The following is a 16,514-nucleotide window of genomic DNA, read 5'->3' as shown; positions in this document are numbered from 1 at the left end:
TGAAAACGATTCTGCGACTAAGCTCAGCGATGTGCGAATTTGCCTCTGTATTTCACATTTCAGTGTTTTTGGTTTGATTATATTATTGAAGTAAATGTATTATTATAATAATTTTTATGATTATTTATTATATTCTAATTTATGATTTCGTGTTTCAAATGTTATCATCCCCGGGATGTTTACTAGACTCTTGTTCGGACAGATTTCAGTGAGTTATTCCTAAAAATTACAGGCCTACAATGAAAAAAAAAAAAAAAACATATTTCCATGCAAAAAATTTACTGCCTTGAGCACAGAAATATGGACATAATCAGACCGCTAGGGAGGTTAAGCAGGTAAAAGGTCTGGAGTTGATTCTAAGTGCAGTATTTGGAATCTATTGCTGTGAACAAGCATCATGTGTTCAAGGGAGCTGTCCATGCAAATGAAACAGGCCATTGTAAGGCTTCAAAAATGAAACAAATCCACCAGAGAGCAGGAACTTTAGGAGCGGCCAAATCAAGAGTCTGGTACATCCTGAGGAAAGAAGAACGCACTTGTGAGCTCAGCAACATAAAAAGGCATGGACGTCCACGGTAGATACCATAGAGAGGATCCTGCAATCATCCACCACTGTTGAAGACAAACCCATTCACAACATCCAGACAAGTGAAGGACACTCTCCAGGAGGTGGGCGTATAATTGTCAAAGTCTACAATCAAGAGAAGACTTCACGAGAGCAAATACAGAGGGCTCACCACAAGGTGCAAACCATTCATAAGCCTGAAGAATAGAAAAGCCAGATTAGACTTTGCCAAAAAATATCTGGACCAATTCTGGAAAAGCATTCTTTGGACGGATGAAAGTAAGATGAATCTGGACCAAAATGACGGGAAGAAAAAAGTGTGGAGAAAGCTTGGAACAGCTCATGATCCAAAGCACACAACGTCATCTGTAAAACATGGCGGAGGCGGTGTGATGGCATGGGCATGCATGGCTTCCAGTGGCACTGGGTCATTGGTGTTTATTGATAAGACAGAAGCAGCCGGATGAATTCTGCCATGTTTACAGATATACTGTCAGCCCAGATTCAGCCAAATGCAGCAATGGTGATTGGACGACTCTTCACAGTACAGATGGACAATGATCCAAAACACACTGCAAAAGCAACCCAGGAGCTTTTGAAGGAAAAGTAGTAGAATATTTTGCAATGGCCGAATCAATCACCTCATCTCCACCCCATTCACCATGCATTTCACTTGCTGAATGCAAAACTTAAGGCAGAAAGACTCACAAACAAAGACCAACTGAAGACAGCTGCAGTTAAAGCCTGGCAAAGCATCAGAAATGAGGAAACCCAGTCTTTGGTCATGTCCATGGGATCCAGACTTCAGGCAAAGCATCAGAAATGAGGAAACCCAGTCTTTGGTCATGTCCATGGGATCCAGACTTCAGGCAAAGCATCGGAAAGGAGGAAACCCAGTCTTTGGTCATGTCCATGGGATCCAGACTTCAGGCAAAGCATCAGAAATGAGGAAACCCAGTCTTTGGTCATGTCCATGGGATCCAGACTTCAGGCAAAGCATCGGAAAGGAGGAAACCCAGTCTTTGGTCATGTCCATGGGATCCAGACTTCAGGCAAAGCATCCAAAAGGAGGAAACCCAGTCTTTGGTAATGTCCATGGGTTCCAGACTTCAGGCAAAGCATCAGAAAGGAGGAAACCCAGTCTTTGGTAATGTCCATGGGTTCCAGACTTCAGGCAAAGCATCAGAAAGGAGGAAACCCAGTCTTTGGTCATGTCCATGGGTTCCAGACTTCAGGCAAAGCATCGGAAAGGAGGAAACCCAGTCTTTGGTCATGTCCATGGGATCCAGACTTCAGGCAAAGCATCCAAAAGGAGGAAACCCAGTCTTTGGTAATGTCCATGGGTTCCAGACTTCAGGCAAAGCATCAGAAAGGAGGAAAGCCAGTCTTTGGTAATGTCCATGGGTTCCAGACTTCAAGCAGTCATTGCCGGTAAAGGATTCTGAACAACATATTACAAATCAACATTTTATTTATGATTATATTCATTTGTCCAATTACTTTTGGTCCCTTGAAAAAGGGGGGATGGCTACTCTTTAAGAGCTGTAATTCGTAAACTCTTCCTCCACTTTGGCTTTACATACCCTCAAATTACACCTGAGAGTGTGCACTGTCCGCCCATATCCATTATAGAACTAAAGCTTGAATATATTTCGGTAAATACCTGAAAAATCTAAAATTGTGCCTGTGTCCAAATATATATGGACCTAACTGTATATAGGATGTGTCCACACTATTATCACTAATAAAATAGCAGAATCCACTAGCTGCTGTATGACTTTTGTGGTGTTTAGAAAGTCTCAGGTGGAGGGGTCTGGGATCTTTGTGTCAGGATAGATGGAGTATGTCTGTCTGGGATACTTCTGGGTCAGGATGGAGTTTGGATGGAGGGGGTCTGGGATCTGTGTGAGAATGGATGGAGTATGTCTGCGTGGAGGGGTCTGGTATCTTTCCGGTCAGGATGGATGCAGTATGTCTGGGTGGAGGGGTCTAGGATCTTTCCGGTCAGGACGGATGGAGTATGTCTGGGTGGAGGGGTCTGGGATCTTTCCTGTCACGACGGATGGAGTATGTCTGGGTGGAGGGGTCTGGGATCTTTCTGGTCAGGATGGGTGGAGTATGTCTGGGTGGAGGGGTCTGGGATCTCTCTGGTCAGGATGGGTGGAGTATGTCTGGGTGGAGGGGTCTGGGATCTTTCTGGTCAGGATGGGTGGAGTATGTCTGGGTGGAGGGGTCTGGGATCTCTCTGGTCAGGATGGATGGAGTATGTCTGGGTGGAGGGGTCTGGGATCTCTCTGGTCGGGATGGGTGGAGTATGTCTGGGTGGAGGGGTCTGGGATCTTTCTGGTCGGGATGGGTGGAGTATGTCTGGGTGGAGGGGTCTGGGATCTTTCTGGTCGGGATGGGTGGAGTATGTCTGGGTGGAGGGGTCTGGGATCTTTCTGGTCGGGATGGGTGGAGTATGTCTGGGTGGAGGGGTCTGGAATCTTTCTGGTCGGGATGGGTGGAGTATGTCTGGGTGGAGGGGTCTGGAATCTTTCTGGTCGGGATGGGTGGAGTATGTCTGGGTGGAGGGGTCTGGGATCTTTCTGGTCGGGATGGGTGGAGTATGTCTGGGTGGAGGGGTCTGGGATCTCTCTGGTCGGAATGGATGGAGTATGTCTGGGTGGAGGGGTCTGGGATCTCTCTGGTCGGGATGGGTGGAGTATGTCTGGGTGGAGGGGTCTGGGATCTTTCTGGTCGGGATGGGTGGAGTATGTCTGGGATCTTTCTGGTCGGGATGGGTGGAGTATGTCTGGGTGGAGGGGTCTGGGATCTCTCTGGTCGGGATGGGTGGAGTATGTCTGGGATCTTTCTGGTCGGGATGGGTGGAGTATGTCTGGGTGGAGGGGTCTGGGATCTCTCTGGTCGGGATGGGTGGAGTATGTCTGGGATCTTTCTGGTCGGGATGGGTGGAGTATGTCTGGGTGGAGGGGTCTGGGATCTCTCTGGTCAGGATGGGTGGAGTATGTCTGGGTGGAGGGGTCTGGGATCTTTCTGGTCGGGATGGGTGGAGTATGTCTGGGATCTTTCTGGTCTGGATGGGTGGAGTATGTCTGGGTGGAGGGGTCTGGGATCTTTCTGGTCGGGATGGGTGGAGTATGTCTGGGTGGAGGGGTCTGGGATCTTTCTGGTCGGGATGGGTGGAGTATGTCTGGGTGGAGGGGTCTGGGATCTTTCTGGTCGGGATGGGTGGAGTATGTCTGGGTGGAGGGGTCTGGAATCTTTCTGGTCGGGATGGGTGGAGTATGTCTGTCTGGGTGGAGGGGTCTGGAATCTTTCTGGTCGGGATGGGTGGAGTATGTCTGGGTGGAGGGGTCTGGGATCTTTCTGGTCGGGATGGGTGGAGTATGTCTGGGTGGAGGGGTCTGGGATCTTTCTGGTCGGGATGGGTGGAGTATGTCTGGGTGGAGGGGTCTGGGATCTCTCTGGTCGGAATGGATGGAGTATGTCTGGGTGGAGGGGTCTGGGATCTCTCTGGTCGGGATGGGTGGAGTATGTCTGGGTGGAGGGGTCTGGGATCTTTCTGGTCGGGATGGGTGGAGTATGTCTGGGATCTTTCTGGTCGGGATGGGTGGAGTATGTCTGGGTGGAGGGGTCTGGGATCTTTCTGGTCGGGATGGGTGGAGTATGTCTGGGTGGAGGGGTCTGGGATCTTTCTGGTCGGGATGGGTGGAGTATGTCTGGGTGGAGTATGTCTGGGATCTTTCTGGTCGGGATGGGTGGAGTATGTCTGGGTGGAGGGGTCTGGGATCTCTCTGGTCAGGATGGGTTGAGGGGTCTGGGATCTCTCTGGTCAGGATGGATGGAGTATGTCTGGGTGGAGGGGTCTGGGATCTCTCTGGTCAGGATGGGTGGAGTATGTCTGGGTGGAGGGGTCTGGGATCTTTCTGGTCAGGATGGGTGGAGGGGTCTGGGACCTTTCTGGTCAGGATGGGTGGAGTATGTCTGGGTGGAGGGGTCTGGGATCTTTCTGGTCAGGATGGGTGGAGTATCTCTGGGTGGAGGGGTCTGGGATCTTTTTGGTCAGGATGGGTGGAGTATGTCTGGGTGGAGGGGTCTGGGATCTTTCCTGTCAGGATGGATGGAGTATGTCTGGGTGGAGGGGTGTGGGATCTTTCTGGTCAGGATGGGTGGAGGGGTCTGGGATCTTTTTGGTCAGGATGGGTAGAGGGGTCTGGGATCTTTCCTGTTAGGATGGATGGAGTATGTCTGGGTGGAGGGGTGTGGGATCTCTCTGGTCGGGATGGGTGGAGTATGTCTGGGTGGAGGGGTCTGGGATCTCTCTGGTCGGGATGGGTGGAGTATGTCTGGGTGGAGGGGTCTGGGATCTTTCTGGTCGGGATGGGTGGAGTATGTCTGGGATCTTTCTGGTCGGGATGGGTGGAGTATGTCTGGGTGGAGGGGTCTGGGATCTTTCTGGTCGGGATGGGTGGAGTATGTCTGGGTGGAGGGGTCTGGGATCTTTCTGGTCGGGATGGGTGGAGTATGTCTGGGTGGAGGGGTCTGGGATCTTTCTGGTCGGGATGGGTGGAGTATGTCTGGGTGGAGGGGTCTGGAATCTTTCTGGTCGGGATGGGTGGAGTATGTCTGGGTGGAGGGGTCTGGGATCTCTCTGGTCGGGATGGGTGGAGTATGTCTGGGTGGAGGGGTCTGGGATCTTTCTGGTCGGGATGGGTGGAGTATGTCTGGGATCTTTCTGGTCGGGATGGGTGGAGTATGTCTGGGTGGAGGGGTCTGGGATCTTTCTGGTCGGGATGGGTGGAGTATGTCTGGGTGGAGGGGTCTGGGATCTTTCTGGTCGGGATGGGTGGAGTATGTCTGGGTGGAGGGGTCTGGGATCTTTCTGGTCGGGATGGGTGGAGTATGTCTGGGTGGAGGGGTCTGGGATCTTTCTGGTCGGGATGGGTGGAGTATGTCTGGGTGGAGGGGTCTGGGATCTTTCTGGTCGTGATGGGTGGAGTATGTCTGGGTGGAGGGGTCTGGGATCTTTCTGGTCGGGATGGGTGGAGTATGTCTGGGTGGAGGGGTCTGGGATCTTTCTGGTCGGGATGGGTGGAGTATGTCTGGGTGGAGGGGTCTGGGATCTTTCTGGTCGGGATGGGTGGAGTATGTCTGGGTGGAGGGGTCTGGGATATTTTTGGTCGGGATGGGTGGAGTATGTCTGGGTGGAGTATGTCTGGGATCTTTCTGGTCGGGATGGGTGGAGTATGTCTGGGTGGAGGGGTCTGGGTTCTCTCTGGTCAGGATGGGTGGAGGGGTCTGGGATCTCTCTGGTCAGGATGGGTGGAGTATGTCTGGGTGGAGGGGTCTGGGATCTTTCTGGTCAGGATGGGTGGAGTATGTCTGGGTGGAGGGGTCTGGGATCTCTCTGGTCAGGATGGGTGGAGTATGTCTGGGTGGAGGGGTCTGGGATCTTTCTGGTCAGGATGGGTGGAGTATGTCTGGGTGGAGGGGTCTGGGACCTTTCTGGTCAGGATGGGTGGAGTATGTCTGGGTGGAGGGGTCTGGGACCTTTCTGGTCAGGATGGGTGGAGTATGTCTGGGTGGAGGGGTCTGGGATCTTTCTGGTCAGGATGGGTGGAGTATCTCTGGGTGGAGGGGTCTGGGATCTTTTTGGTCAGGATGGGTGGAGTATGTCTGGATGGAGTATGTCTGGGTGGAGGGGTGTGGGATCTTTCTGGTCAGGATGGGTGGAGGGGTCTGGGATCTTTTTGGTCAGGATGGGTGGAGGGGTCTGGGATCTTTCCTGTTAGGATGGATGGAGTATGTCTGGGTGGAGGGGTGTGGGATCTTTCTGGTCAGGATGGACGGATGGAGTATGTCTGGGTGGAGGGGTCTGGGATCTTTCTGGTCGGGATGGGTGGAGTATGTCTGGGTGGAGGGGTCTGGGATCTTTCTGGTCGGGATGGGTGGAGTATGTCTGGGTGGAGGGGTCTGGGATCTTTCTGGTCGGGATGGGTGGAGTATGTCTGGGTGGAGGGGTCTGGAATCTTTCTGGTCGGGATGGGTGGAGTATGTCTGGGTGGAGGGGTCTGGGATCTCTCTGGTCGGAATGGATGGAGTATGTCTGGGTGGAGGGGTCTGGGATCTCTCTGGTCGGGATGGGTGGAGTATGTCTGGGTGGAGGGGTCTGGGATCTTTCTGGTCGGGATGGGTGGAGTATGTCTGGGATCTTTCTGGTCGGGATGGGTGGAGTATGTCTGGGTGGAGGGGTCTGGGATCTCTCTGGTCGGGATGGGTGGAGTATGTCTGGGATCTTTCTGGTCGGGATGGGTGGAGTATGTCTGGGTGGAGGGGTCTGGGATCTCTCTGGTCGGGATGGGTGGAGTATGTCTGGGATCTTTCTGGTCGGGATGGGTGGAGTATGTCTGGGTGGAGGGGTCTGGGATCTCTCTGGTCGGGATGGGTGGAGTATGTCTGGGTGGAGGGGTCTGGGATCTTTCTGGTCGGGATGGGTGGAGTATGTCTGGGATCTTTCTGGTCGGGATGGGTGGAGTATGTCTGGGTGGAGGGGTCTGGGATCTTTCTGGTCGGGATGGGTGGAGTATGTCTGGGTGGAGGGGTCTGGGATCTTTCTGGTCGGGATGGGTGGAGTATGTCTGGGTGGAGGGGTCTGGGATCTTTCTGGTCGGGATGGGTGGAGTATGTCTGGGTGGAGGGGTCTGGAATCTTTCTGGTCGGGATGGGTGGAGTATGTCTGTCTGGGTGGAGGGGTCTGGAATCTTTCTGGTCGGGATGGGTGGAGTATGTCTGGGTGGAGGGGTCTGGGATCTTTCTGGTCGGGATGGGTGGAGTATGTCTGGGTGGAGGGGTCTGGGATCTTTCTGGTCGGGATGGGTGGAGTATGTCTGGGTGGAGGGGTCTGGGATCTCTCTGGTCGGAATGGATGGAGTATGTCTGGGTGGAGGGGTCTGGGATCTCTCTGGTCGGGATGGGTGGAGTATGTCTGGGTGGAGGGGTCTGGGATCTTTCTGGTCGGGATGGGTGGAGTATGTCTGGGATCTTTCTGGTCGGGATGGGTGGAGTATGTCTGGGTGGAGGGGTCTGGGATCTTTCTGGTCGGGATGGGTGGAGTATGTCTGGGTGGAGGGGTCTGGGATCTTTCTGGTCGGGATGGGTGGAGTATGTCTGGGTGGAGTATGTCTGGGATCTTTCTGGTCGGGATGGGTGGAGTATGTCTGGGTGGAGGGGTCTGGGATCTCTCTGGTCAGGATGGGTTGAGGGGTCTGGGATCTCTCTGGTCAGGATGGATGGAGTATGTCTGGGTGGAGGGGTCTGGGATCTCTCTGGTCAGGATGGGTGGAGTATGTCTGGGTGGAGGGGTCTGGGATCTTTCTGGTCAGGATGGGTGGAGTATGTCTGGGTGGAGGGGTCTGGGACCTTTCTGGTCAGGATGGGTGGAGTATGTCTGGGTGGAGGGGTCTGGGATCTTTCTGGTCAGGATGGGTGGAGTATCTCTGGGTGGAGGGGTCTGGGATCTTTTTGGTCAGGATGGGTGGAGTATGTCTGGGTGGAGGGGTCTGGGATCTTTCCTGTCAGGATGGATGGAGTATGTCTGGGTGGAGGGGTGTGGGATCTTTCTGGTCAGGATGGGTGGAGGGGTCTGGGATCTTTTTGGTCAGGATGGGTAGAGGGGTCTGGGATCTTTCCTGTTAGGATGGATGGAGTATGTCTGGGTGGAGGGGTGTGGGATCTCTCTGGTCGGGATGGGTGGAGTATGTCTGGGTGGAGGGGTCTGGGATCTCTCTGGTCGGGATGGGTGGAGTATGTCTGGGTGGAGGGGTCTGGGATCTTTCTGGTCGGGATGGGTGGAGTATGTCTGGGATCTTTCTGGTCGGGATGGGTGGAGTATGTCTGGGTGGAGGGGTCTGGGATCTTTCTGGTCGGGATGGGTGGAGTATGTCTGGGTGGAGGGGTCTGGGATCTTTCTGGTCGGGATGGGTGGAGTATGTCTGGGTGGAGGGGTCTGGGATCTTTCTGGTCGGGATGGGTGGAGTATGTCTGGGTGGAGGGGTCTGGAATCTTTCTGGTCGGGATGGGTGGAGTATGTCTGGGTGGAGGGGTCTGGGATCTCTCTGGTCGGGATGGGTGGAGTATGTCTGGGTGGAGGGGTCTGGGATCTTTCTGGTCGGGATGGGTGGAGTATGTCTGGGATCTTTCTGGTCGGGATGGGTGGAGTATGTCTGGGTGGAGGGGTCTGGGATCTTTCTGGTCGGGATGGGTGGAGTATGTCTGGGTGGAGGGGTCTGGGATCTTTCTGGTCGGGATGGGTGGAGTATGTCTGGGTGGAGGGGTCTGGGATCTTTCTGGTCGGGATGGGTGGAGTATGTCTGGGTGGAGGGGTCTGGGATCTTTCTGGTCGGGATGGGTGGAGTATGTCTGGGTGGAGGGGTCTGGGATCTTTCTGGTCGTGATGGGTGGAGTATGTCTGGGTGGAGGGGTCTGGGATCTTTCTGGTCGGGATGGGTGGAGTATGTCTGGGTGGAGGGGTCTGGGATCTTTCTGGTCGGGATGGGTGGAGTATGTCTGGGTGGAGGGGTCTGGGATCTTTCTGGTCGGGATGGGTGGAGTATGTCTGGGTGGAGGGGTCTGGGATATTTTTGGTCGGGATGGGTGGAGTATGTCTGGGTGGAGTATGTCTGGGATCTTTCTGGTCGGGATGGGTGGAGTATGTCTGGGTGGAGGGGTCTGGGATCTCTCTGGTCAGGATGGGTGGAGGGGTCTGGGATCTCTCTGGTCAGGATGGGTGGAGTATGTCTGGGTGGAGGGGTCTGGGATCTTTCTGGTCAGGATGGGTGGAGTATGTCTGGGTGGAGGGGTCTGGGATCTCTCTGGTCAGGATGGGTGGAGTATGTCTGGGTGGAGGGGTCTGGGATCTTTCTGGTCAGGATGGGTGGAGTATGTCTGGGTGGAGGGGTCTGGGACCTTTCTGGTCAGGATGGGTGGAGTATGTCTGGGTGGAGGGGTCTGGGATCTTTCTGGTCAGGATGGGTGGAGTATCTCTGGGTGGAGGGGTCTGGGATCTTTTTGGTCAGGATGGGTGGAGTATGTCTGGATGGAGTATGTCTGGGTGGAGGGGTGTGGGATCTTTCTGGTCAGGATGGGTGGAGGGGTCTGGGATCTTTTTGGTCAGGATGGGTGGAGGGGTCTGGGATCTTTCCTGTTAGGATGGATGGAGTATGTCTGGGTGGAGGGGTGTGGGATCTTTCTGGTCAGGATGGACGGATGGAGTATGTCTGGGTGGAGGGGTCTGGGATCTTTCTGGTCAGGATGGGTGGAGTATGTCTGGGTGGAGGGGTCTGGGATCTCTCTGGTCAGGATGGGTGGAGTATGTCTGGGTGGAGGGGTCTGGGATCTTTCTGGTCAGGATGGGTGGAGTATGTCTGGGTGGAGGGGTCTGGGATCTCTCTGGTCAGGATGGATGGAGTATGTCTGGGTGGAGGGGTCTGGGATCTTTCTGGTCGGGATGGGTGGAGTATGTCTGGGTGGAGGGGTCTGGGATCTTTCTGGTCGGGATGGGTGGAGTATGTCTGGGTGGAGGGGTCTGGGATCTTTCTGGTCGGGATGGGTGGAGTATGTCTGGGTGGAGGGGTCTGGGATCTCTCTGGTCAGGATGGATGGAGTATGTCTGGGTGGAGGGGTCTGGGATCTTTCTGGTCGGGATGGGTGGAGTATGTCTGGGTGGAGGGGTCTGGGATCTTTCTGGTCGGGATGGGTGGAGTATGTCTGGGTGGAGGGGTCTGGGATATTTCTGGTCGGGATGGGTGGAGTATGTCTGGGTGGAGGGGTCTGGGATCTTTCTGGTCGGGATGGGTGGAGTATGTCTGGGTGGAGGGGTCTGGGATCTTTCTGGTCGGGATGGGTGGAGTATGTCTGGGTGGAGGGGTCTGGGATCTCTCTGGTCGGGATGGGTGGAGTATGTCTGGGTGGAGGGGTCTGGGATCTCTCTGGTCAGGATGGATGGAGTATGTCTGGGTGGAGGGGTCTGGGATCTCTCTGGTCAGGATGGATGGAGTATGTCTGGGTGGAGGGGTCTGGGATCTCTCTGGTCGGGATGGGTGGAGTATGTCTGGGTGGAGGGGTCTGGGATCTCTCTGGTCGGGATGGGTGGAGTATGTCTGGGTGGAGGGGTCTGGGATCTCTCTGGTCGGGATGGATGGAGTATGTCTGGGTGGAGGGGTCTGGGATCTTTCTGGTCAGGATGGGTGGAGTATGTCTGGGTGGAGGGGTCTGGGATCTTTCTGGTCAGGATGGGTGGAGTATGTCTGGGTGGAGGGGTCTGGGATCTTTTTGGTCAGGATGGGTGGAGTATGTCTGGGTGGAGGGGTGTGGGATCTTTCTGGTCAGGATGGGTGGAGGGGTCTGGGATCTTTTTGGTCAGGATGGGTGGAGTATGTCTGGGTGGCGTATGTCTGGGTGGAGGGGTATGGGATCTTTCTGGTCAGGATGGGTGGAGGGGTCTGGGATCTTTCCTGTCAGGATGGATGGAGTATGTCTGGGTGGAGGGGTGTGGGATCTTTCTGGTCAGGATGGATGGATGGATGGAGTATGTCTGGGTGGAGGGGTCTGGGATCTTTCCGGTCAGGACGGGTAGAGGGGTCTGGGATCTTTCTGGTCAGGATGGATGGAGTATGTCTGGGTGGAGGGGTCTGGGATCTTTCTGGTCAGGATGGATGGAGTATGTCTGGGTGGAGGGGTCTGGGATTATAACTTGATATAAACCTCTTCTGCTCTAACTGTACATTAGTTCAGCTGTCAGAAACGTACTAATGAGGATTTTGAGACCTCTGGGGTCCCGGGGTACTCGATTTGGAGACCTCTGGGGTCTCGGGGTACTCTCCCCAGGTCCAGACTCTAGGATTGGGCTCCTTGGTAGCCATTGCCTTCTGTAGTCCTGGCTGTCCTCTCACCCGTTCTCCTCCTTCTCGCCCTACAGGAAGGTACCAGCGGGAAGACTGCACTGCACCTGGCTGTGGAAATGTTGGATGGGCAGCTGGTGGCTCATCTTCTACAATATCGCCCTCATGTGGACGCTTTAATGTACAATGGTTGTACCCCCCTCCACCTGGCTGTCGGCAGGAAGGATGTTGAACTCGCCAGACTCTTGTGCCAAGCCGGGGCAGACATCTTACAGAGGAACCGAGAGGGGGACACCCCTCAGGACCTGGCGGAGGGGAATAACCTGGTATGGGCATTAACTTGTGTTTTATTATATAAGGTGTCTGGATTTATAAACTGGATGGATAATAACAATGGATATATTTTTATGGCATTGTATGACCTACATATCCAGCAAGTATGCAGAGGTGTCACCTTACAGAACCTATAAGATGTCAAGTGAACTGAATCCGATTTCGGTGGGGTGACTTTGGTGTCCCTATTGCAGCAAATCTGAGTGATTGATATCCAGGGAGGTGAGATGGGAGGCAACTAAGATGCAGAAGGTGGTCACTAAGTTTGGAGGAGGGCGGTCGTTGATTGGGAGCAGGGGGTGGCTGAGAGCCAGGGGGCGCTTGCTAATTGGGAGCGGGGGTGGCTGAGAGCCAGAGGGCGCTTGCTGATTGGGAGCGGGGGTGGCTGAGAGCCAGAGGGCGCTTGCTGATTGGGAGCGGGGGTGGCTGAGAGCCAGAGGGCGCTTGCTGATTGGGAGCGGGGGTGGCTGAGAGCCAGAGGGCGCTTGCTGATTGGGAGCGGGGGTGGCTGAGAGCTAGAGGGCGCTTGCTGATTGGGAGCGGGGGTGGCTGAGAGCCAGAGGGCGCTTGCTGATTGGGAGCGGGGGTGGCTGAGAGCCAGAGGGCGCTTGCTGATTGGGAGCGGGGGTGGCTGAGAGCCAGAGGGCGCTTGCTGATTGGGAGCGGGGGTGGCTGAGAGCCAGAGGGCGCTTGCTGATTGGGAGCGGGGGTGGCTGAGAGCCAGAGGGCGCTTGCTGATTGGGAGCGGGGGTGGCTGAGAGCCAGAGGGCGCTTGCTGATTGGGAGCGGGGGTGGCTGAGAGCCAGAGGGCGCTTGCTGATTGGGAGCGGGGGTGGCTGAGAGCCAGAGGGCGCTTGCTGATTGGGAGCGGGGGTGGCTGAGAGCCAGAGGGCGCTTGCTGATTGGGAGCGGGGGTGGCTGAGAGCCAGAGAACGGCGGCCGCTGATTGGGAGCGGGGTGGCTGAGAGCCAGAGAACGGCGGCCGCTGATTGGGAGCGGGGGTGGCTGAGAGCCAGAGGGCGCTTGCTGATTGGGAGCGGGGGTGGCTGAGAGCCAGAGGGCGCTTGCTGATTGGGAGCGGGGGTGGCTGAGAGCCAGAGGGCGCTTGCTGATTGGGAGCGGGGGTGGCTGAGAGCCAGAGAACGGCGGCCGCTGATTGGGAGCGGGGTGGCTGAGAGCCAGAGAACGGCGGCCGCTGATTTGGGGGGTGTGGGATGGCGGAGAGCCAGAGGGCGGCTGCTAAATGGGGGCGGGAGCTGGCTGAAGGTCAGAGGAAGGTTACTGATTGGGAGCTGGCTGAGGGCCAGAGGGTGGGAGCTGATTTGGGATGGGCTGGCTGAGAGCCAGAGGGCGGCTGCTGATTTGGGGGTGCGGGGTGCCGGAGAGTCAGAGACCGGCTGCTAAATGGGGGCGGTCGCTGGATGAAGGTCAGAGGACGGTCACTGATTGGGGGCGGGAGCTGGCTGAGGGCCAGAGGGCGGTCACTGAGTGATTCTTGGGGCGTGATATTGGATAATGTGGAATAAAGTATTTTATTGATCATGGTGGAGACCCTGTTTGAATGAATGTTTGTTTTTTTCCCCTCCCCCTAGCTTCTTCCTCTTCTGCCCTTCGATGATCTGAAGATCTCCGGAAAACCTGTTGTGACCACCGCGTGAGCTCCTGCACTGATTCTTTGATGTCCTCCCACCCCAGCTGCTTGTACAGTGGACATGAGAGGCTCGGGGACAATGACCTCTTTCCCACCATGGTGGCGATGGACTCCTCCTTCTCCCTTTTTTTTTTTTTATTATATAAAGAACTGTTTAGCTCTTGAGCCATTCTCTATTCTGCAGAAATGAAGAACTGGATGAGCAGTGTTGTATGTTCCCCGGAGCAGAGCCGCCCCGTGTGGTCTATCCAGACGCACTTTATAGGATGTTGCTGGGCGTCGGGCGCCCCGAGTGGTCATTATACACAATGTGTGACATGGGAAGGCTCTCCTCGCCTGGACACGGAACTTCCCTGCTCCTGACTACCGCGTTCCTTACATTCCATCCACCCCGACGTTTTCTATTCCGCAGCAGTTGCTCCACCCAGAAATAATATCCTAGTTCATACAATCTCCATTTTCATCGGAGCGGTGTGTGCCGCTATCTGAGTAGTATGGTTGAAGTCTTTTAAAGGCGAAGTCCACCTTTTGCAAAAAAAACTACCATATTGGTAAAAAATTCTGCATTTATTATTTTTACGCGAATTAGCCACCGTCCGTGGATGGCAGGGACAATGCACAGACTCCTGTAGGCTCTTCCTCCAGCTCCAAGCCGTAACAAGGTATGGAACTTCAGTTACAGAGCTGGAGGAAGCATTTATGGACCACGGGGGCAGTCATTACGAGGGCAGTTGGGACTTGTAGTTCATTCATTTACAGATGTCTGTGAATGAATGATGTACCTGTGCAGGCGGAGTCCTACACATCCATGCATTATACACAAGTGAATGCTGAAGAAGAACCCTGCACACAATGTCGGGGGTGGGGGGGGTGTTGGGGGTCCACTTGCAAACCTCTTATAATATGGATGTAAAGGTGGAGGTAGCCTTTAAAAGCCCCTTCAGTTCCAGCACTGGGGGGGTCCGGTGTTAATGGGACTGTCACTTTAAGCAGGTGTTTAGCAGTGCTGCAGCTCATGTGTTTAGAGACCCTGTCACCAGACCATTCGCTTTAAAGCGTAATTCCAGGAATTCAGCTCCTGTGTAAGAAGTGAAGGCACTCGGAGTTAAGTCCAAAGCAGGGGCGGACTGACCATTTGGGAACTCAGGCACTACCCGGGGTCAGTAGGGGGCCCCATGAGATGCCCCTGGTACCTTTTTCATAGGCTTTTTTGAGTTTGGGCAAGAACACAGGGGCCCCATGATCCCCTATTGCCCGGGGGCCCCATGAGTTGTCAGTCCTCCCCTGGTCCAAAGAGGCGCTCATACAACTCCTTTATCTCCTATATCGATTTCTGGTGATGCACATTCATTTGTGATTTGTCTGCCCTTTTTGTGCTAAATAAAGGATTTCTATGTAAAAAAAAAAAAAAAAAAAAAAAAAAAAAATGGTCCAAGGAGGTGCATGACATCTCCTGGACTGATCTCTTTTCTTTATAGTACAAGAAGACGGCTATTGCTGTATTTCTGGGAGACCGATGCTGATCCTTCTGATTGCTGCATCTTTCATCTGTACAAGCTAAGCCCGCCCCTCCCTTCTTCCTGCCTAGAACTTTTTACTAATATGTCAACACATTCGCAAAATACAAAGGCTTCTGTGAATGGGCAGCATAGGGGAGGAAGGGGGGGGCTCTCCTCTCAGATCCTGGAGTGTCTCTGTGGCAGAACATTAAACTTGTCCAATGTCAATAGTGGAGAGACATCCAGTAGATGTCATGCACCTCCTTGGACTTGACTCCTAACGTGCCTTCAGCTTTAGCAATCTTCCATTCAGATTAGGTGACCATTTTTAACATATTTAATACATGTTAATTACATGTGTAGCCATCCGCAAGCCCTGAGACTGCTGCTGGGTGCCGCCATCTTGGATGTGATGTCTTCAGCCACAGCCGACTCAGAGCTGTCACTCAACTGACATTTTTTTTTTTTTCCTAATAGTTTTCCCCATTTGCTCCTCTCATAAGCTCCCTACAAAACCTTTTATCTAGTTGGGGAAAGGGCAGAGGAGCTGGGCCAGCACAGACAATAAGGCTGTGCCAAGAAAGCAGGGAGGTGGCTGTGCTATGGGAATGATTCTTGTTGGAGTAGTCGGTTTATTCACCTGCAGTGTTCCTTGGCTAGAAAATGTGTTTTATGGAAAGGAAAAATAATGCAGTTTTCTTTTTGGGGGGTTTTTGTTTGTTTTTGTGTTCTGTTTTTTTTTTTTTTTTTTTTTTTGGGGGGGGGGGGGGAGTTTGGGTTTCTTTTTCTTTTTGTTTTTTTTTTTCGGCGGGGGTGGGGGGCGTTTGGTTTTTTAATTCTTCTTCTTTTTTCTTTTTTTTGGGGGGGGGATTTGGGTGTTTTTTTTTTTTTTGTTTTTTGTTTTTTTTGTTTTTTGTTTTTTTTGTTCTTTTTGGGTGGTTTTTGTTTTGTCTTTTTGTTTTCTTATTTTTTTTGGGGGGGGGGGTTGGGTTTTTTAATTCTGTTTTGTTTTTTTTGTTTTGTTTTTTTTGTGTGCTTTTTAACCTGCAATTTTTTTTAGTTGGTGGCAGGGTCTCTGCAATGCATTAAGGTAGCATGAGTATGAATTGGCCATTCGTAGCGTGTCTATGAGGGGTGTTAGATTGTTCGCTCCTCGAGGGCCGGGGACTGATGTAGGGTATGTAAAGCGCTGCATACATTGTGTAAATAAATATCGCATTGGGGTGGAGTGCTCCTTTAACCTCAGAGTGTGGTTTTTGGTTTTTATTTTTTTTTTGCTATTGTGTTTTTTGTTACCCCGCAGGAGCCCAGCCTGTCTTGTAGCACAGCTTAGGCTGCATTATGTATATAAAACACATCGGGGGGGTCATTGGCATACAGGCTGCTGGAGATCTTTTGTATTTTCAGGTCTCTCCATAGCTGCCCTCAGGATGAGGTTGGGGGAGATGGTGTAGTTTTTTTTGTAAAACGATCTCTCGGTCCTCCTCTCCGCACGTGGATTTGTTTTGTATCTGTAAACTTGAATGCAACTGTTGCCTTTAAATAGAAGGAATGAGATCTAAAAA

The 16,514-nt window shown here is 53.4% G+C and overlaps 1 protein-coding gene across 1 annotated transcript in view; it reads left to right on the top strand.

Annotated features, from left to right (window-relative positions):
* NFKBIE (NFKB inhibitor epsilon) overlaps nt 1-13,993 on the top strand; it is a 43,697-nt gene extending 29,704 nt beyond the window's left edge. Inside the window, exons 6-7 of the mRNA XM_089665879.1 lie at nt 11,544-11,792; nt 13,392-13,993. Of these exons, the coding sequence (XP_089522005.1) occupies nt 11,544-11,792; nt 13,392-13,457 (315 nt within the window). The 3' untranslated portion in view covers nt 13,458-13,993. The remainder of the gene's footprint in view (nt 1-11,543; nt 11,793-13,391) is intronic.
* The last annotated feature ends 2,521 nt before the right edge of the window (nt 13,994-16,514 follow it).

Source organism: Staurois parvus, unplaced genomic scaffold (genome assembly GCF_062004578.1).
Source record: "Staurois parvus isolate SC_StPar_1 unplaced genomic scaffold, SC_StPar_1.0 ptg002397l, whole genome shotgun sequence".
Taxonomy (NCBI): domain Eukaryota; kingdom Metazoa; phylum Chordata; class Amphibia; order Anura; family Ranidae; genus Staurois; species Staurois parvus.
Note: the sequence above shows the minus strand (reverse complement) of the source record. Positions and strands in the feature narration are given on the sequence as shown.